Source organism: Gossypium hirsutum, chromosome A01 (genome assembly GCF_007990345.1).
Source record: "Gossypium hirsutum isolate 1008001.06 chromosome A01, Gossypium_hirsutum_v2.1, whole genome shotgun sequence".
NCBI lineage: Eukaryota > Viridiplantae > Streptophyta > Magnoliopsida > Malvales > Malvaceae > Gossypium > Gossypium hirsutum.
The window spans coordinates 8,752,733-8,775,721 of NC_053424.1; the positions used below are offsets into that span (position 1 = coordinate 8,752,733).

The window sequence follows — 22,989 nt, forward strand, 5'->3', positions numbered from 1 at the left end:
CAACCGTAAAGAGAAAAATAGTGTTAAAATTTTAGAGACAGTCTAACATGTAATTAAATAAATAAGTATGAATAGTTTTGGTAAACGTTGTAGGCATGAAAACAAATAAAAGCATACTAACAATAACAAGCACATGGAAACTGTTAATGTCGGCGAGACGGTCACGCCCCACTCGTCCACTTGGTGCATGGTCGTGTAATAAAAAGTAACTGATAACTTGAATGTTTGTAACCTTACCAAATTTACCCCTGGAATATGGATCTAAAATCTTAATGAAGCATGGCATCTCATAATGTGTATAAAATGTTTGGTGTTCCATACACATATAATAATAAACAGATCTATACTCGTCGGAACTACCAAATTAAAAATTACTTATATATATATATTTACTTTATACATGAATATGGTCGGTGAAGGGTTGCACCACCCTGGCTGGACAGTGGACACACATGGTTGTCCCATTCCCCAATTGACCCACCTTTCATGGCTGCCGGAAATTCAGGATCCCCATTTTGTTTTCCAATTAATTAAACTAATCATTAATTACTTGTTTAAACGCATAAAACTCATTTTATCTTGGTTTGAAGATTCTCTTTTTGGTAGATTACTATCCTAAGTAAAGTCTTACTTAGAATATAGGTATCACATTGTTTTTTGGAATAATGTTAAATTTAGTCCTTAAAGTTTATATTTTTGTCAATTTAGTTTTTTTGAATTAAATTTGATCGTTAATTTTTTTAAAAAAAATTTTGACCATCAACTTTTTAAAAATAATTAAATTGTTACTTTTAACTGAAATATTAACTAAAACATTAAAATTTTAAACACGGTAGCTTGTATTTCATGCTAATTTTTTTGAATTTTTATAAATTTTTAAAAAATTAAATATTTTTATTTTTATATTTTTAGTTAGCATTTATATTCTTATCACTAATATTGTTAAAAATTAATGTTTTAATCATTATTTCTATTTTTTTTAAAATAATAATTTGATTTTTTTTTTAAAGTTGAAGATCAAATTTAACTCAAAAAAAATAAAGAACAAATCGATAAAAATATAAATGTTTGAAAGCTAAATTTGATATTATGATTGTTTATAAGATAAGGATGGATGGAAAAGGAAGAACCTTTTTGGTGGGCAAAGTAAGGCATACAATTGGGAAGAGTGAGCTGCAAAATTTGTTTGGTTTTTGTTGGAATTGTTTAGTACCTAAATTGGTTTTTGAGACAATGTTGTCCTTAACTACCCAATTTGATAATTGCAGTTTGGTCTTTGCTCTTACAAGCTTGTCTCCTTGTTTAATTATGATTAATGCATGGCTAATATTTTATTCCTTCCATATTCACTTAAGTTGTTTATTAAATACTAAAATCTTTTCTCCAGCTATTATTTAAGTTAACAATGTAAACCTAGAATTTATTTATTTCAATTTATTTTTACATTAAAAGAAAGGTCTTGTTGAGAATTGAATTTTAAGTTATTAATTAAATAGTTTTGATTATTTGTTTTTTTAAGTTGTTGATTTATTATACTAACGTTGATTTAAATAAAAATAATATATATATTAGATTTGTTATATTATTTAAATTTTAGAAAATTTTGAGTTAAAATTATTTAAGTTTGAGAGTCGAATTTTTTTAATCCAGTCATTATAGGTTTGGATTAGTTATATCTTTACCTCTCGAACACACCCTTTAAACACCTACTCCTCAGAAAGATCCCTAAATACAAATTTTTGAAAATACTCTTCAATTACACAACCACGTGGATCTTGTACATTAATCATCATATTTAATGTTAACCATCATGTCCTGTCTGAAATGATTAACAAGGTGTCCAATTATCACCCTATTTAGATCTATGGTGATAAGCTAATGATTAACAAGGTGTCCAATTATCACCCTATTTAGATCTATGGTGATAAGCTACTTGGCCAATTTGTTTTAAGACCATCAACAGAGGAATCACACGTGGCACCTTGAGATCATGGTTGACTCTTAGCCCCATCTGTAAAAAGAGATCTCTCTCTCCACTACTTACTCACTTAAACCTATAACCACCGTCATCTAACTATCACACGCAACGGATCTTTATCTTACCCTAAACAAGATAAACCAAGCTACATCACCATTATTTTTATTTTGTCGGATTAAGGTATCAATATAATTAATTTTAGTTCTAATTATTATAAATTTATTACATTTTAAATTCAAATTATTTCGGTTATTACCCATTTTGAATTAAGTTGATTTTTAGTTTAAGGTTGAAATAAAATCGAGTTTTATAATAATTAAATTAGGTTGTGTGGAGTTTTCGAAACCGTAAGGTCTATCTCCAAGTCAAACAAATACGTCGACTGTACGCCAAATGTGCACAGTACCACGTGGAAAATGAAAGCCCATGTCACCGCCTGCCAACGTGTCGCCTCTCTAAACCGTATCTCCTGGTCCCACGTCAACCTCCAATTCGACGGCCAAGATTTCATCACAAAAACCTTCTTCCGCTTCTCCTATATAAATAGCTTTCACCATCTTCAAATTTCAATCTCCACCCCTTTCCACCTACAAGTTTTGATTTTCTCACCTTATTTTCTCGAGAAATTTTTTTAGCTCTTTTGTTCTGTTATAACTAATGGCTACTCTAATGCTCTCTCTCAAAACAGCGCTAATATCAACTGGAGTCATATCCGTAGCGATTCTGCTTAAAGTTTCAGCTCCATCGGTGACTGAGTTTGTAACGTCTGGTATTCCTTCAATTTACGGTTTAATACTCTCTTTTCTTCGGCCTCCGTACCTTTACCTTCTTATCAACGGCATCATCATCTCTATCGTCGCCTCTTCCAAGCTACAGGCTCAGAAACCAGAGTCTACTCAACAAATTAATCCTTCGCCGGAGATAGTTTCGCAGGCGCTCAAGGTTCCAAGTGAAGTATTTAGAAATGAGTACAGTTACGGAACTCCTGCAGCAACAGTCTTGGTGGCGGAGGAGATTAAGGGAACGGTGGAAGAGGAGCAAGTTAAAGTGGTGACGGAGGCGGCACCGGCACCATTGAGGACTGAATCTATGGAGCTTATTAATTTGATGGCGGATAAGCCGCCGGTGGCGAGGAGATTCGGTCAGCGGAAAGCTGTGAAAGCGGCCATGGAAGGTAAAACTACTAAAACCACTAAACCTATCGCATGAGATTTCAAAATGAAACGATTATGAATATACGTGAAAAGCCGAAATTACCCTAATATTTACATCAAATTTCATTTTAAATCAAAGTAGAAATGCGAAAATTATTAGAAGTGTACAAATTTCATTAGATTTGTAACGGTAAGGATAGAACAGTAAATTTGATGGTGGTTGGTGCGAAAATTTTGCAGGGAAAGCCTTGAGAGTGTCGAAGCCAAAACGGCACGATACATTGGAGGCAACGTGGAAAACGATCACGGAGGGTCGTCCGATGCCGTTAACACGTCACCTGAAGAAATCCGACACTTGGGAACAACGCACTCAAAAGGACCATAATACCCCTCCCCCTCCTCTCCCCAACACCATGAAGAAATCTGATACATTCAACGAACACTCCAGGGAACCGCCACTGGCTCGATCCTCCGGCTCAGGAAAACTCAAGAAAGACCCTTCGTTGAGTCAGGACGAGTTGAACCGCCGAGTGGAAGCGTTCATTAAGAAGTTCAATGAGGAAATGAGGTTGCAAAGGCAGGAGTCTTTGAATCAGTATCAGGAAATGATTAGAAGAGGGGCACAGTAGAGAATTTACTGACCTCTTGGGGTTAAAAAGTAAAAGGACTCTCTTATTTTTTACTTTTTACCTTTTTTTTAAGTGGGGGTAAATAATTCCTGCTCTGTAAAGGTCCTTTTGACTTTCCTATCCTTCTAGTTTTGTTTTCCTGTAACGTTGATCATTGGAATTCCATGATTTTGTGTAATAGCTAAAATACAGCATATGCCATATTACGGTCTGCATGTCCTTCAAATATATATCAAAGAGAAATAACATTAGATTATGCATGGATTTTCTCAAATTTTATATAATACATATATTTAATTTCTCAAATTCCATTTAAATACATTATTTATCATTTTTTTAAAATAACAAATATTTTTTGAAAATATTTTTAAAATATATATATAAATATAATTGATTTGAATTTAATACAACAAATTTTTATTATTCCATTTTTTTACCAATTCCATCAAAATTACATTTAATTTATATTTTTTTTTTAAAAATTATTAGGTAAAATTTTTCACCGATAGTATTTCATAATCTATAGCATGCATAAGATTAGGCCAATGGCGTCCCCAACATGTCAGTAAAAAACCGCTTGCAATGCATTGCATTTATTAATGGTGAGGTTGCAGTGTTACCTTGTTTTTAGGTAAGTGGACATATTGAGTTGTTGTTACGTTGATGTCATTTCATTTGCATTATTTTAGAGTTGCCAAAAATCTTATACGGTGTTGGTTTCCTGCCATTAAATTATTGTAATGTCAAAATTTTGTCAAATATTTGGTCGAGTTTGGATGAATCTGGTTCACATATCTTCAGATTTAGCATCTCAAATATATACATATTTGTTGAAATTGCTACTGTTTTTTTTTTTTTCTCTTGGAAGGTGACACATTATTTAGTGATACTAAATAGAAATTTGTTAATTATTTTGAAAACTAACTGGAAGGAAACTTGTCACAATATGATGGATTTCTTTCGGTGGAAAATCCGTTTTTATTTTTTTTAGAAATTCGTAATTATTCTTTTCAAGTGATCTCTAATATTCAAACATGAATTTTTTTTTCTTTTTTGACTACTTAATCCTACACTCAAATCGGTAAAAATATTTTTTGAAGTATTAATGTATACCCAACATGTGTCCAAAATGGTTATCAATAAGGTTTATTGGGCCTGTTGGATCGGGCACAACAAGTTTTTGCTAGTTGGGAATGACCTATGTCGGCCCGGTCAACTTCCACTTCATATGAATTCTTAAAACATTCTGACCCAACTTGTAACTGAAATTAAGACATAGTTTTGCCATTGTGTAAGGAACACACAGCCTTTCAGGACCCCTAATTGACATAGTTTTGCCATTGTGTAAAGAACACAGCCTTTCAGGACCCCTAATTGACATAGTTTTGCCACTGTGTAAGGAACAGGACCCCTAATTGACATAGTTTTGCCACTGTGTAAGGAACACAGCCTTTCAGGAACCCTAATTGACATAGTTTTGCCATTGTGTAAGGAACACACAGCCTTTCAGGACCCCTAATTGACATAGTTTTGCCATTGTGCAAGGAACACAGCCTTTCAGGACCCCTAATTTTCCCATGGAAACCAACAAATAGACGGCAACAACAACAACGATCCACAAAAAAGGAGCTTAAAAAGTTCTCATCATAAGCTGTTTTTCTTTTTTCCAAATGCTACTCTTCTCAGAAAACTGAGTTCTTTTACAGTTCAAACACGACATAAAGAGAACATTTATATATGTATATATGCAGATACATTATTCATTTCCTCATGATTTGTGCTGTTATAGATAATTGCACGGAGCCAGCAGCACTCACTTCTTTGCTGTTGGACTGTGTTTTACAAAATTCTCTTTGAAGGAAAGATAATAACAATCTGGCCAAATCCAATAAGTCCCAAGTTACAATCTTCATCAGATTAAACAAATTGTGAATACAAAAAATTGTACATCTGACCTGAATTCCAAAACATTCCCAGTCAGGATACGGAAATCCATAATGGATTGAGCAAGGTACCTACTGCATTACATGTTTACTTTGATAGCAACTGCATCCCCCTACAATACCAGAAATTGTGCAAGATTAGCATCTGTGTTACCAAATCATAAATTTGGCCTTTTTGTCGTTTAAAACCATCCTCAATTAATCGTTTCTTATAGGTATGACCTGTGAACATAATAAAAAGAACCAACAGTATTACTGCAAACACTCCATTCTTGTAAGAACATTGATAGAATACAAGATACCAGCCAGAGACAAGGAATTTGTATAAATCTCATTATTTAAATTGTAGAACATGTCTATTTATTTATCTCAGCTTTAAGAAAAAAGAAGAAAGGAAGATACCTCAGTTTTTCAGGCTATATAGATAGAATGCAGTGTGGGGTAGGAATCGGAATTGAAATCTAGCCCGACAATTGTCAACCAGTCGAACAGCTTTTCTTGTTATGTCATCAAAGTGGAAAAACGTACGAGTGTTTGACATGCCAAGGATACTTCCTCTTTTTGTCCATTACGAAGCGAGGTATCTTTCATATGTCCTTGAACCTACTCTGACACAAAAATGCAACTGCCATATAAGAATCCACATTAAATCAACAAATGGCAAAAGGCTTAATACCTGACAAAGCTATTTGTAACTCCCATAGTCATACAAATGTGACCTTTATTTTGTTCTATATGACTTTTAGGATTTTTCCTAGTTATAGGGTTCAAAAACATGACCATCAAACACGATACATACACAAAGTAATAAACTTCCAGGTCCAAAAAACAATGTAATATGACCAAATATTATCTGGTTAAAGACTGTTTTTTCATTAGTTTGCAGGAAATGTCTTAGATATCATTAAGCAATGTAATATGACCAAATATTATGAATTTACGAGACAGATTATGATGTATGCATGTACAAGCATGTGTAGCTAAATAACTGATAAATATAGAAAAAAAATCCATTAATAGACTAAAGATGTCAAAATACTCTCTGTTAACAAATTTCCATATATGATATCAGATTATAGAAATCGCAGACAGATAAGGAACTTAATAATACTTCCAAACAAAGGCATTAATTAATGCAGTGTGAAGTTTATTACTAAATATAGCTTACTGAATTAATTGCAGAATAGATTCCTGAGTTTTTACATTTAAGTATAATAATGGTTAAACTTGATAGCATTACTAATTATAGATTCGAAACAAAAGAAGCCAACTCAGTATGTCCCACTACTAGAATTTTGATGGAAAATATCTCGGATTTAGATCATTCACAAGTAACAACTCAGTTTGAACTAGCTTAATTACGATGCAAGCGACATTTTTCAGTTGCCGATAATGAAGGTTTCCATCATCATTCTGACAGAATATAAGCTTTTGTCTTCTTATCATTCATGCCAATCACTTGCATCTTCCGTGACAGGAGCTACAAAATTTACGGCAGGACGAAGGCAACATCAAACATGAGTTGCACTTCGTCTTCAATAGGTTCATGTATTATTGTTCATAAGATATCTTAACATAATGCATTTTAAAGAAACTAAAACTAGAACGAAAGGTGAAAGGAAATTAGCAAATCATGACATGAAGGAAACTAGTGGAAGGGTTCCGGCAAGCAATCCTATGAATAAAACAATCCATATTTTTGACTCAATATATCTAGAAATTTGTTATGTTATATTCATAGTCCAAATAATCAGTGAAGTATTAATGTGAATTCCAATTTCTTCAAGCTTAAAAGATGAACCGAAGAATCCCTTTTGTATTAAAATCAACCACAAGACTTGAAAAGATCTTCACTTCAATCTCTTTCCATAGGATAAGAGAGATCCATGTTGGATTTTTCAGAAAATTGTATACAGAAGTTTCCTATATGACTGCAAAACTACAAATTAAGCCACACAAGGCTACGAGGTCTTCAACAAATATACATTTACTAAAAAACTTAATTCAAAACAAACTTAGAGATCTTTCTCATACTTGATTGGTGATTTTCTATATGACTGTAAAAGTACAAATTAAGCCACACAACGCTACGAGGTCTTCAACAAATAATACATTTTCTTAAAAGCTTAATTCAAAACAAACTTAGAGATACTCTCATACTCGATTGGTGATTCTTCGGGCCCTGACTAGTCTAGATTGACCCTACCTTCTTTTTATTGAACTGCTTACATACTAAAGGTAGTGAACTTTTTGCATTCTAATCATTGTAGTTAATATGGTTTTTTACCATTAGTTTTGATGATTCTAACACTTGAGATTTTAGATTTTATTCTAGACCAAAATTAAAACATCAGCTTTCATTTCCTTTCTGAAGATCAATCATCTTACATCAAGAACATATTGTTTGAATACATACACTGTAAGATTGTGATATTTTCAAGCTTTGTACTGATTTTTGTTTCTTTTTTCTAAAATTTTTCAAGACTAAGAATTAAAGCATACTCTTCTTTCCACACGAACATCATAAAGTAAGAAGACATATTCTTCAAAGTGTTATTAGTAATAGAGCTACAGTGAATTGCTCCGTTCTTTGTTGATTACTCCTAAGGTTTGAACACCAAATACATCATTCCAATTAAAAGAACTAAGATGCTGAAAAACCTTCAAAGAACCATCACATAAATTTTTTTTTTTCTTTGGGGGGAGGGCGTTGGTAAATTGCATAAATATAGCTCAGGGCATGAACCAGTACATCTTTTAATACTTATTGGTGTCAAGTTGCATGCAATTTGAGTTCATGGCAGAGTATCACGATTTTAGGACAAGGATTATTAATATAACTACTATGGTTCAATTTTCTAACATGCAAGCAAATTGTTTGAAAACAACCCTAGGGTACTGCAAAGTAGCATACCAAGCTTATTGCAACAGTCACTCTGAAGATAGACTAAAAACAAAAGAAACATAGTTTTCCAGCCACAAAGAAACATAATAATTTTTCAGCCACAAAGAAACATAATAGTTTTCCAGCCACAAAGAAACATAATAGTTTTCCAGAAACATAATAGTTTTCCAGCCACAAAGAAACAAACTTCCTTGATTTATAACATACTAGTTCGCTGACCGATGACAGCATGTATAAAAAGGAACTTCCAACACCTTTGATGAAAAGCACCAGATTCAGACTACTGGCCTTTGAACGGTAAAGTCGCTTTCAGACATCAAGTTGAGCTCTGCAAAAGAAAGTGTGAAATCTTAGGATGGTAAAACAACCTTTTCTTGACAAACATGAAACCCATAAACACATCATATATCAAGATTATAAACCATCAGCAGACAGGCAAACTACTATTCCCTACCCATGTTGAAATTGTTCGCATCATGAGAAATACAAACTATTCTACTGAGTTGAAAGATTGAAACAAAGAAGACATAGTGACAGCATTCTACACATCAAATAATACTCAAAAGACTGAAACAAAGAAGATATCCAGTCCTTTTCTTTTCTGAAGGTAATTAGTAAATGAATGTTAATGATTTGTATTAGGATGAACTTGAAGACAATATTCATGATATAAATTCTGGATAAAGGGGCCAATACATATGTCTAACTGCATTTCAATAATTTGCATTACCTTTTGTGGATTGATACCATCATTAAGGACCTACTGTGAAGTCAATACTAAAGAAATTTAGTCTTATTTTCTTTCCTTCTGATTAAAGCTGCCAACACTAAGTAATGCTTTATGCCATTCATTTGGAAACAGGAATTATGGTTTTTGTGTTGTTTCTTTTACTATTATTACCATCAATATCAAAGCTATCATATGATAATCCTATTTTCAGCCTTACCCTAGCATATAACTGACCTTGGAATGAACTGCATCAACCATTGAACAATTGACATATTATAGATTTGAAGCAGATGTATAAATGGATACCAGCAAATGCAATTACCAGGCACGGACACTCTAAGAAAAATAAGTTGACTGAATTAGCACGCATACCTTCTGAGCAGATTCGGGAGCCTGATATTTTTTGAATCCCATGAACAGCTTTTCATCTTCCTCTCTCTTATAAAATGTAACTGAAATTTTGATCACTCAAAGTCACTAACTAGTTAGCAACATCATATTTCTCAGGTGAAACAAATAAATCTTCAAGCTTTTTTTCTAATCAAGTAAATGTGGAGAATCTTTGATTATTTGATATTATCTGTTCCATGAAAAGGGGATCATTAGACACTTATATCATTTACCTGTATCACCTGCTTCCCATTCCATCATGATCATGTAATCCTTGAGGCCTTCAAGGACATACATCTTTCCATTAGTATTTGACCAATAGCGGTAGAAAACTTCCCAGTCATTTCCTTTTGTATCTTGCACAGTGAGGAAGATTCCTTGTTGCCCCGAAATCTTTGGGAAATAAGCCTGCAGTAGTCTCTTTCAATACAAGAAATACATCTATTCTTTACCAGGAAAAAAAAATTAAATATGGTGGATATGCTGTAGCCAGATTAGATCTCATATATAATGTATTTAATATATATACATATAAAGACCAAATTGCAGCTAATATATAGCTCAAATAGTTAAATGCAAATAGCAGCAGTACTACTAATAATAATAATAATAATAATAATAGAAACTTAAATTACAGTAAATGCAAATAATGCATTAAAAAACTGCTCAATCACAATCTCCATCAAGAAACTTAATTTATTTTCCAATGCATACAAATTGAAGAAATTAAAAGAAAAAAAATAATCTGCAAAAACTTACCTCTGCACATCTCTTTGGTAACACAAGGCGCCCATTCCTGGTGTCCACATCACTAGCAGTCAATTTTTTCTCAAACAAAGGGATAAGACTTGATTTGGCCCTGAAATATGATTAAGACTCAATTTCTAAGACATCAAATTCAATATCAACAGGATATTGCATTAAAGCTATATCAAGCTAAATATTAAAGTAACACAGTAAATAAATGTTAGACTACTACAAATATCATATGGTCAGACAACCAATAATCCTTCAAAAAATAAGGTAAACAGCACAATAGATATAAAGTCAAGGTTAGGAGTTACTGTCTGCATATTTCCCTAAGCTCCTCTGGGCTGGTCTTTGGCGAGTACCTCGCTTGGATTTGGTGCTGTTTAGAGGCATCTTTCCGATTCTTGCGACCCTTCTTCTTACAGGACTTTTTGGTTCCAGCAGGTGAATTCACGGAGGACTCTCCTTCAGTTTCTGCTGCAGGAACTGCTCCGGAAGTAGGAGTGCCTATCTTATCAGGTGAGGCATTGAGTGCAACAGAATCAGGTGATGCAATTGGATCAACCCCTAGTTTTAGTTCCAGCAACATGAGTGAAGGAGTCAGTTTTCCTTCCCACTGGAAACCATATAAATGACAAGCTATATTGCTGTAAATGCTGAAGGAGTAAGATAAAATTATGCAACTTCCACAAGCAGTCCTTGATTTCTTATGAATAAAAAGGATAACAAAAATACTCTTCCTATCAAGAACACTACCCACAATCAGTTGGACTTTCAACTTTAGGATGAATTAAGCAAATCATTTTAGCCTATATTACATTTGTTTGCCATGGGAGTTTTCCACAATTAGCATTTCATTTGATTGCATAAGAAAAGAGAAAAAGACAAATTTGTGCAGAACTAAGAGCCTTAAATTTCCCACAATCAGCTGGACTCCAACTTTAGGATGGATTAAGCACATCTTTTAGCCTATATTTTCCCCAACTAAGATTTCATTTGATTGCATAAGCAAGGCGAAAAAAAAAGGATAAACTTGTGCAGATCTAAGAGCCTTAAATTTTACAAGTGCTATGAAAATTGTAATATCTCATTCCCCACCTCCTCCCGTCCCCACCTTACAACCAAAAGTGAATACTTTGGATGAGTGTTGAAAACCTTTTTCCTATTCCTAGGAGAAATTTATGAACAATCTATATCAGACTTCATATTTTCATGTACGCCAGTCCATCCCCACTATGAACAGTATTTAAAAGAAAAAATAGTTCACTCCAAAAGGTAAGATATATTGAAAATTCACCAGTCACGGTTTCCTCTGTGTCATCCGATGCCTTTGGATGCGAGTCCGATGCCTGCATCTCCTCAGGGTTCGAGAAGGTTGGTGAGTTTCTGTGCAGCGCCTGAAATAGAAAATGTTTTTTAGACTTTGATAACTTCTATTTTTATATGCTCATTTTAAGTTTGAAACATTTATTTTAAGGATAATGGCATATTATATAGACTGTAATTCAGTATAAAATATTAGTTAAACACGAAAAGGGCATGAAAACAAAGATAGAATGGCCAGATAGTTGACTCTTACGAGAGCTTCATTCAAGCAACACTCCAGACATTTCACACCACCAAAGTCCAATATTGCATATGAATGAGCAGCCATGATACATCCACAATGAATTCCCTGCAGCAAATGGAAGAAAATTTACGCATTAGAGAATAAAGTTTGCAGACTCGAAAATCTAATTAAATATAAATAACCTGGAGAGAAGTTCTTTTCAATCACCTACATACCTGGGAAAAGAAAATGCAAAATTGATAAGAATTTTCATCTTACCTTGTTACAAGAATCACATTCTCTCCAACCAGAGGCTTCAGGATGAAAAGTCTCACAGAACCTTCCTTCGACAAAAGCAGAACTGAATTTGCAAAAGACAGAGTCAGTTTGTGTATGAACACTACAGAGAAAATGAACTCAAATTCTTTTTCCAGGCTTCCCAATGTTACTTTCTTGAGAAAATAAATGATGCTAAAATAAGGATACCATAATCAACAAAACCTAGCATAAAAAATTTCTAAGAACCAAGCAGATGCATGCGCAAAAATTTAACATAGAATCCATGATGTCAAAAGCAAAGCCTAAGCTCAAGCTTTAATATTGTAAAAACACGAAGAATCACAAGTAAACCAATGTGAAAAGAAACAAACTGCCACACAAAAATGAAATGCAGCAATCAGGCGGAAGATGTCCACTGCAGCAACCTTATTAACAATTAACAACCTGTTCTAGAAAATAGGCAAGCTATTACAAATAAAAAGTATTCTATGCCATCATTAGCATGCAAGAAAATTCAGCCAAAGAAATTTAAGATAATATTGATATATTTATCACTTTCATAAATGATGCGTTTTAGTTTACAGCATTAAATGTTGAAGCATGTGGCGCACATGCACAAATTCTAACGCATGAAGAGACAGTTCACAGAGTAAGTCAGTAGTGCAAGTAAGGGAAAATGATCAACATAATATAATAACTTTTATAGCAACAGCGTGTGTAACGCTACTAAAAGCAAAAGAAATACGACGTCGTTTCATTATCTAAAGCCCGCCTTGCTGCTCAATATAACCAAACATATATTTGACAACGCACCAAAAGATTCCAGAAAGAATGCTGAAAAGGACTTTTTCTTGGTTTTTTCTAGTAAGACAAAATTAAACCAACTATGACATACAATCATCATTTTTACCGAAAACATCATACTTTTGAATCAATTTTCCTAAATGTTTAGTCACTCTTAACGGTAAATAGCATTAATGTGTTGCCAAAAGACAATTCACATTATTCAGATTGCCAACATCTGTACTCAAGCAATAAACAGATCTGAACGCATCTCAAAGTGTTTACCTTCTCATGAGAGACTACTATCGATTGGGCCTCTTAGATTATACTTAATACAAGTAAAACGGTTACCGTTTTCTTGACACCATTAATTGTTCCATCATTTTCGAATGAATACCAACTTGATCTCAATATTCGAAAAGCCATTTAAGTCAAAACCAAATACTACATTTTTATCGCCTTAAAAGATGCATACTAAAATGGAATGTATCATTACAATGAAAAGCTTTCCTAATAATCATATGGTAAACAGCTATCTACTATTTGGCAAAGAAAGAGCACGAATAATAAAGAACATTCTATAAATTTATATGTATAGAAGTCCCAAAGATGTTCGGTGCCTCTTAACAATTCAACCTATAACATCAATATTTACTGGCCACACCTAAAGAAATTTCTAGTCCAAACACTGGTAAAGCCAGAATTGTGGTTCATCGTTAGACTAGCCCATTCTATTAAATCTTTAGTGAGCTTTACAAAAAGCTCCATATAGAAGGATCTCTTCTATATGATTACGTTTTAACATAGAAATGCAACCTACATGAAAGTAGCTTCTCAAGATATGAGAGACAGTCTTCTTTATCCAATTAGTTTATGAAATAAAGAAGATTATTATGAATAGAGTGAATTATCATCATGAATCAGTGCTTGATGTCCCATATTCTATGCAAATGCCTCAATTTATATTCAAAGTTATGAAGAAATTGTTTAAAATAAACTAAATTATTTAGGCTTTGCCACATTTTATGGTGTCCTTATCTTTACTAACAAATACCATTTAATTTCCCTGTGAATTGATGATTATAATTCATAGTCAATCTAGAAGAACTGTTTTCTTTATATTATTATTGTTTAAATTATGCATGCACGGACAAGACACATCATGAGAGGGAAACTAACCATCATGTCCTGCCTTCCTGAAATGCTTATCACAAACCAACTGTTCTATTAACAAATTTCTCAAATAAATAAACAAATGTAAATGAAATAAGGAAGGCTCACACCACCAAAAGGAAAGAGAAGCGCACTGATGAAAGTATCTTATTGTAACAAAGGAATTAGATGAATGAGTTACTTAGGATGAACATAACAATAATGGAATAGAAACAGAGCTTACTCCATAAATTTGTTATGTGATATCCTATTTACAACTTATTCTAGAATTTCCTGTTACTTTCTTTGGTAGTTGAATCTCCAATTCACCTTGGTCGCCGATATGCCAAGAAGCAATAGATAGTATGTGAAGACAAAGAATGGCAGCAAACACCAGGATTTCTTGACCATTTTTCTTCAGCTTGCTCTTTGAACATAATCCGCAAAAGGGGAAAAGAAAGGCAGAATTGACAAATGGAGGGTAAAAAGCCCCCGCAAAACAATACCAAACCTTACTATAGAATTTAGATTAACAAAAAGAAACACAAAAAGAATCCATGTCACCAAAAGGCATAGCAGATCTCAGCAATTAAAATAGGCCTAAACAGCAAAGAACAAGAAAGATAAGTTGTGAGCAACCTGAGGGGGGCTACACTTCAAGCAGGGGAAGAAATAACCTCTCTATGCATCATATTCCAAGAAAACAAAAACCATATTTAAGCACAAAGCAATCAGAGAACAGTTTATGCCACAAATTTAACTTCTTTTCTTCAGATCAATCAAAGTTAATGTGGCCAATTTGTTTTAAACAACAAATCAACATGAAAATTAGGGAACCATACGCCTCTTTCATCCCAAAAAAAGCTTTAAGCTTCATTGCTTCAAATCAAGTTGAAAATGAAACAATTTCATCTTCTTTTTCACATTGTATCCTCATGTACTAACACAACTTTCAAGTTCTCACATAGTAACACCAAAAAAACTCTCAAGCTTTTAATCCTGGCGACAAACAAGGAAAAATGTAAATATGTAAGTGTATTAATTATCCATCTTCCTGTTCCTGATATGTCATATGTCTGATAAATAAATACAATACTAAAAGATAAAAATTTTAACAATAGAGATTTACGTTGGAATTCCCTATGTTATAAACAACAAATAAACAAAACAGAAAAGGAGACAAACCCAATTTTAAGTCAGGAGGCTTGGTTGAAAATCTGTATTAAAGAGTTTTAAGCTGAACTTGAAGCCACAACAATCAAAAGTGAAAACCAAAAACAAAACACAAACTTTATCTAATCCAAATAGAAAACATCAAAACCCAACAAAAAGAAACAGACACAGTCAGAAGTGAAAAGAAAAACAACATGCATTGGAAGACAAGTGAGATTCAAAGTGAAAGAAAACGTAAAAAAAGCTTACCCACAGGGATGGCAGAGCAAGGCGAAACTGCCGTCACGAAGCTGCCAACCCGAGAAGAAGACATCAGATTGAGATTGACAATGGAAACAAGTTCCGATAAAAACTGTAGGAGCAGCCATTTCACTCAAACAAACAGTAAACCAAAAGAGAGCTTTTGAAAGGATTTCTTTGCGGTTTTCTTCTCTTTTACAATGATATGACACTTACAAGAGTGAACATAAAAAAGGGTATTTGAGATAATGACAGTTTTTTAAGACTACAAATATTTGTCAGAATTTTAGTCGCACTGACATCGACATAGATACGCCCTGGCTATGCTACTCTGCTCCTCTTCCTATCATTTTTCGGTTACTCTTCCACCCTTTCTGGACCGTTGGATTAATCTAATGGTTGAGAAATTTTTATTTTATTATAAAAATTTGACTCTTTTTTTGTCTATATTATACGTGTCTTCTTTTTTTGAATTTTGTTTCAGTAACGCTTCAGGAGACCAAGTGTGAACATAAAAAAATATAAATTAGTAAAAAGAACTACTTTGGTTAATACAGATGCAAAATATCTATTAACCTTAAATACATACAAGTACAGCTAGGATAAATGATGAATACAGATAATTAAAATGAACTATTTATAGTTAATACAGATTTACAATACCTGTTAACCTTAAAAAGATACAGGTACAGGTAAGATTTTAGGTGTATAGTGTATTGCCATATATGTAATGGTTAAGGGTACAGCTAGGCATGTTTGTAGTGGATTAAACCTTTGCTGGTTTTGAAGCTTTTTAAGAGACACGGATTCCTCTTCCTACGTCAAACAGGTGTTGGCCTCGACGGTTACATGCAAAAGATGCTTCAGCCCCTTTTCGGCCACCTATTTCCACAGCACCTAATTTTTGAACTTTTCTATACAAAGCAAATACGTTACGAAAATATGACATATACACTATGAAAATACAACATGACAAATTGTATATGACATTATAATATTGTTTGTGAAATTTAAAAATCACGTAAAGTTTATGTAGAACTAATGAGAGTAAAATCAAAAATCGAACTCAAACTCAGACAAAACCATGTGTTCCAAAACATTCTTCTATTGCAATGGAATACCCCAATCCTCAACAAATACTTTTAAGCTATAAATGACAGTGCAAGCAGTTGTAATTGCAAAATTTGTAACTATTATACATGAACCTAAGCGCAGCTAAATTATAAATGACAGCAAATTCAAGTTCATTTGGCAAATAAAATTCTTTAAACACACTCAGTCATATAGAAGTTTAGCTGATTGAGTTCTTGATTTCTTGCTTTCGGTCTTGGAGCTTTTCTCGGCGTACTTCTCGTTCTTAGCGATAGCTTTTTCCACGGCCTTCATCTTCCGAACATTTTTCGATCTCTTCATCGGTCGTCCCTTCTTCGTCTTTCTGTTTCAAGATAGATAGAAAGTTAGGGGTTTGGTGAAACGGAGAACGGAGATAACAATGACACAATAGACTTAAGTTAAAAAAAACGCGTACTGATGACGGCTTTTAAACTAGTATGTTCCGTAACGGCAACAGTGTTTTGGGCTTGGGCTCGTTCGTAAATTTAACGCACGCCACGAAGATAATCATTTCAAAAATGGAAATCCCTTTCGTGCATTGGCTCGTTCGTAAATTTATAAACATGATGTAATTAATGCACGCCACGAAGATCATTTCAAAAATGGAAATCCCTTTCGGGCTTGGGCTCGTTTGTAAATTTATAAACATGATGTAATTAACGCACGCCACAAAGATAATCATTTCAAAAATGGAAATCCTTTCGGGCATTGGCTCATTCGTAAATTAATAAACATGATGTAATTAACGCACGCCACGAAGAAAATCATTTCAAAAATGGATATCCCTTTCGGGCTTGGGCTCGTTCGTAAATTTATAAACATGATGTAATTAACACACGCCACGAAGAAAATCATTTCAAAAATGGAAATCCCTTTCGGGCATTGGCTCGTTCGTAAATTTATAAACATGATGTAATTAATGCACGCCACGAAGAAAATCATTTCAAAAATAGACATCCCTTTCAGGCTTGGGCTCGTTTGTAAATTTATAAACATGATGCAATTAACGCAAGCCACGAAGAAAATCATTTCAAAAATGGAAATCCCTTTCGGGCTTCGGCTCATTCGTAAACTTATAAACATGATGTAATTAAAGCACGCAACAAAGAAAATCATTTCAAAAATGGAAATCCTCTTCAAGCTTGGGCTCGTTCGTAAATTTATAAACATGATGTAATCAACACATGCCACGAAGAAAACCATTTCAAAAATGGAAATCCCTTTCAGGCTTGGGCTCATTCGTAAATTTATAAACATGATGTAATCAACACACGCCACAAAGAAAATCACTTCAAAAATGGAAATCCGGTTAATAGGCGTACGCAATGCGACCGTAACTTTTCTATGACAATAAAAAATTTGTTATGGTGAGTATTATTATCTAGAAAAACATCACTAAGAAACCAAACTAAAGAAAGCTTTGAATTCTGAGAATCTCAATAAAGTAAAACAAGCTTGCAAGATGAGAAGATGAAGCCAATAAATAGTTACAAACCACCAAAGAGAATCAAGGTCAAGCATAAACATTACACCATGTCACCATTAACAAACTAACAATCCCTGATAAACTCAGAAATGCACATATCCAGAGCTAAATGCAAGTGTAAAGGAATCCAAAACTCTTGTTCCGTTTATCCGCTGACCAGAAATACTAATTTAACAACTCTTACTACCAACCAAAATGCAGAAATCATTGATGAAAATACTCATCTAAACAAGAAGGCATCAATTTAGAATTAACTTCACAATCATGTTTTCGGTCCAGAATTGTGCTCGATATTTGCATTTGCCCTTAAATCATACTATCTCAAATCAATAAAACATTAACAATTCACCTCCACATGCTGTTATATCCCTAGAATTTTCAACCAAATACACCTGAAAGACTTCACCCACAATCCAATCTTATATATGATATATGTATGTGAGAAACAACCATTTTAATCATTAAGTAACTAATTCCTTCTTTAATCACTAATTCTTTCTTCTTCTTTTTTTGTAAAATTAACAAACAAAAAAAATAGTAGATAAAGTAACACTTACAATTTTGCAGTAGCAGAATCAGGCTTTTGAACTTCAGTCTCTGAAGTGTCCATTGCTGCATATAAACCAAAATTTATATAAAAATTTCAACTTTTTTTTTATAGAAAGCATAAGCAACAATGCTACCTTGAGGAAGATCAGAATCATATTACTATTAATAGATTGAATTTTAATATTTTAGGGGAAAAAAGTGAAAGCTACCTTGAGGAAGATCAGGAACAGTTCCTTCGTTGACGTCCATTGAAGAAACGCCGCTTCGCTTCTTCTTGTTTCTATTTTTGGCCATGTCTTCGGGGATATCAGATATCAGACAAATTGAAAACAACAGAATATTCAGAAATTGGACTTATAAACCCTAAACTTTCTTCAGAAACCCAATAAACCGGAAGAGAAACCCCATAAGACTTTCTTTATAAATAAACCCGACCATTGAATTGAAAATTCGGCCAGAAAGGTCCAGATTTGGGTCTAAAAACAATCTTTTAATTGGTTCACTCCTTTTGAGAAATCCAATAAGGCCTAAAACCCAAAGCTCAAAATTTGCCGAAAGCAAAATACCAGGCCCGATAATTGCTAGGAAAACAATTAATTTCCCATAACAAAGCTTTAAAAAAATACCTTCTGTTATAAAATATTTATGTAGATGTCATTATCAACCCCATAAGTTATAAAACTCTTTCTATACCCCATAAGTTATGAGACTTTTCTTATGCCCATTAATATGGGAAATAAAAGGTCATGACCCTTTACATGCCTTATAATAATTAGAGAGTTACTTTTAACCCCTATATATATGGGGCTCATGTACTCATGAAAAATAATATATAAAAAAAGAAGATACACTCTCTCTTCTACATTCTCTCTACACTCTTTCTTCTATCACATTTTAGTTTATTATTTCTTTATTATTTCACAACACGTTATCAGCACGAGTCTCTAATACAAGAAATCAAGGCCAACAAATTTTTCCTTAAAGATTGTCGAAGGACGCTTAAGTGAAGTAAGGGTAACAAGTTAATCTATTTCATTTGCATATGTGTTATTTCATTTGCATATTAACATGCTTTATTTTACATTATTGACTTGTATATTTTGTCTTATAGTTTTATAATGTCAAATCTTACAAAACTCGAATTTGTGGCTCTGGACATCACTGGAAATAGCTATTTATCATGGGTACTAGATGCTGAAATTCACTTAGATGCAAAGGGTCTTGGTGAGACTATTAAGGAGGGAAATGAAGAAAGTACATAAGATAAGGCCAAGGCCATGATTTTCCTTCGCCATCACCTCCATGAAGGTCTAAAGACCGAATATTTGACTGTTAAGGACCCTCAAATTCTTTAGGCCAATCTAAAGGAAAGATATGACCACCAGAAAACTGTGATTTTGCTTAAAGCTCGTTATGAGTGGCTGAATTTAAGATTGCAAGACTTTAAGTCTGTTAATGATTATAACTCGGCCATGTTCAGAATCAATTCACAATTGAATTTATCTGGAGAGAAGATTACTGATGCAGAAATGTTAGAAAAAACATACTCAACTTTCCATGCAAATAATGTTGTCCTGCAGACACAATATCGTGAAAAAGGCTTCCAAAAATATTCTGAATTAACTTCTTGTCTCCTAGTGGCGGAGCAAAACAACGAGCTGCTAATGAAAAACCATGAATTACGCCCAACTGGCTCTGTTCCATTCCCTGAAGCGAATGTGAGTTTACACCATGGGCAAGAATTAAAAGAAACACCCCATGCAAATAGTAGTGTGCGTGGCCATGGTCATGGCCGAGGGCGTGACCGCAGACATAGATATGGATATAGTCGAGGTGGTCGTTTTAAAAATTCACATTCCTACCAGAAGTGGGATCGGAAAAATGGTAACAGGGAAGAGAAAGAAAAATGTGAAAATGTGACTAATGTATGCTATCGTTGTGGAGGAAAAGGACATTGGTCTCGTGTGTGTCGCACACAAAAGCATCTAGTTGATCTTTATCAGCAGTCCATAAAATAGAAGGGAAAGAAAGTAGAAACCAATCTTGTGTATAAAGATGGCGAAGGTGATTTTGATGATGGCAATGTAACCCACTTAGAAGTGGTTGATTTTCTTTCTACCCCTGAAGGAAATTATTAAGGCCACAAATTTCAATAAATAATAAAATAAACCTCTACTACTCTATGTTTCATTCAGCAACTTTAATAATGATGTTATGACATTTACTAGTGCTATGTTTTATGTGATAATTTTGTTTTATAGACCTTTTTAGTAATTTGAACTTTGAATACCTGTTTTCACCATTATGTGTGACATTTTGTGGTTATTTTGTTTCTTTGAAGAACATTATCTCGCAAAGGCAATCAGTTATGAATGGTGAAAATATATGTCTAGCAGACAGTGCAACTACTCATTCCATATTGAAAGACAAGAGATATTTTTCTCATTTAATAATGAAAAAAGAAAGTGTGAGCACTATATCTGGTAGTACAACTATTACAGAAGGCTCCGGAAGAGCAATTATTTTATTACCAAGGAGAACAAAAATTGAAATTATTAATGCATTATACTCCCCTAAGTCTCAAAGAAATTTATTGAGTTTTAAAGATATTCGCCAAAATGGATATCATATTGAGACTTTAAACAAAGGAAATTGTGAATTCCTTCAAATTACGAGTATTGCTCAAGGCAATAAACAAATTGTTGAGAAATTGCCTGCATTCTTTACTGGTTTGTACTACACAAAGATCAGTTCTATAGAAACACATGCTATAGTAAACCAGAAGTTTACTAATGACTTTGTTCTTTGGCATGACCGGTTAGGCCATCCCGGTTCAATAATGATGCGAAAAATAATTGAAAATTCATGTGGACATTCATTGAAGAGCCAGCAGATTCTTCAAAACATTACATGTGCTGCATGTTCACTGGGGAAATTAATAATCCGACCATCACCAGCTAAGATAAATAACGAACCACTTACTTTTCTGGAGCGATTCAAGGGGATATATGTGGGTCTATACATCCCCCATTGACCATTTAGGTACTTTATGGTTTTAATCGATACATCGAGTAGATGGTCTCATGTATCTTTGTTATCAACTCGCAACGTGGCGTTTGCGAGATTGCTTGCTCAATTGATTCGATTACGAGCCCATTTCCCAGATTTTCCTATTAAGACCATCCGTCTTGATAATGCTGGTGAATTTACTTCTCGGTCTTTTAATAACTATTGCATGTCCATTCGAATACGTGTTGAACATCCTGTAGCTCATGTTCACACACAAAATGGTCTAGCAGAATCTTTAATAAAACGACTTTAATTGATAGCAAGGCCATTACTTATGAAGTCAAAACTCTCAATCACTGCTTAGGGGCATGCAATTTTACATGCAGCTGCATTAATTCACATCAGGCCAACAAGTTATCATAAAGTCTCCCCCTTACAAATAGTTCATGGTCAGGAACAAAATATTTCCCATCTAAGAACATTTGGATGTGCCGTTTATGTTCCAATTGCTCCACCACATAGAACTAAGATGGGATCTCAAAGAAGGTTGGGTATATATGTTGGATTTGAATCCCTATCCATAACTAAATATCTAGAACCATCTACAGGAAATCTATTTACGGCTCGTTTTGCAGATTGTCATTTTGAAGAGTCAATTTTTCCAACATTAGGGGGAGAAATTAAACAGCCGGATAAGAAAATTAGTTGGAAAGAGTTGTCATTAGCTCATCTTGATCCTCGAACTAAGTAATGTGATTTAAAAGTTCAAAAGATTATTCATTTACAAAGTTTAGCTAATGAATTGCCAGACGCATTTTCTGACCCAAAGAAAGTGACTAAGTCACATATACCAGCTGTGAATGCTCCAATAAACTTGATATCCTAGAAGGACAAAATCTAGTTGCTACTGAGTCTAATACACGCCTGAAGCGTGGTAGACCAATTGGTTCCAAAGATAAGAATCCTCGAAAAAAAGAAAGGAGCAAAGATTAATGATGGCGAAATCAAAGAAAAAATGATTATACCGGGATCTCCTAAAGAGACTATAGACATGACTGGAAGAATAGTTTCAGAAGAAAATCAGGTACCTGACAATGAAGAGATTTCTATTGATTATGTCATGTCCGGTATAAAATGGAACCGAAATCAAATCGACGTCGATGATATTTTTGCATGC

At 33.7% G+C, this 22,989-nt stretch overlaps 3 protein-coding genes across 8 annotated transcripts; 2 read left to right on the forward strand and 1 right to left on the reverse strand.

Moving 5' to 3' along the window:
- The first annotated feature begins 2,541 nt into the window (after positions 1–2,541).
- On the forward strand, positions 2,542–4,021 carry LOC107917726 (uncharacterized). Its single transcript, XM_016847012.2, has 2 exons — positions 2,542–3,152; positions 3,373–4,021. Exons 1-2 carry the CDS (start codon positions 2,636–2,638, stop codon positions 3,759–3,761), a joined length of 906 nt encoding a protein of 301 aa, XP_016702501.2. The 5' UTR covers positions 2,542–2,635; the 3' UTR covers positions 3,762–4,021.
- Positions 4,022–5,387: 1,366 nt separating this feature from the next.
- Positions 5,388–15,958, reverse strand: LOC107944196 (B3 domain-containing protein Os07g0563300). 6 transcript variants are annotated; one of them, XR_001696171.2, is made up of 12 exons: positions 15,665–15,958; positions 12,308–12,389; positions 12,059–12,154; positions 11,777–11,876; positions 10,794–11,046; positions 10,489–10,588; positions 9,963–10,137; positions 9,712–9,791; positions 8,864–8,937; positions 6,107–6,307; positions 5,717–5,817; positions 5,388–5,636 (listed from the first exon to the last, which is right to left on the reverse strand). XR_001696171.2 is itself a non-coding variant. In XM_016878023.2 (9 exons), exons 1-9 carry the CDS (start codon positions 15,781–15,783, stop codon positions 8,926–8,928), a joined length of 1,017 nt encoding a protein of 338 aa, XP_016733512.1. In that variant the 5' UTR covers positions 15,784–15,957; the 3' UTR covers positions 8,536–8,925. The 6 variants fall into 6 exon arrangements, 1 of the variants encoding a protein (XP_016733512.1); XR_001696172.2 differs by having other exon boundaries at positions 6,107–6,312; XR_001696168.2 differs by having other exon boundaries at positions 8,817–8,937; positions 15,665–15,957.
- Positions 15,959–19,921: 3,963 nt separating this feature from the next.
- Positions 19,922–20,821, forward strand: LOC107944195 (uncharacterized). Its single transcript, XM_016878022.1, has 2 exons — positions 19,922–19,987; positions 20,159–20,821. The coding sequence occupies exons 1-2, from the start codon at positions 19,922–19,924 to the stop codon at positions 20,819–20,821; spliced, it is 729 nt and encodes a 242-aa protein (XP_016733511.1).
- Positions 20,822–22,989: the final 2,168 nt, after the last annotated feature.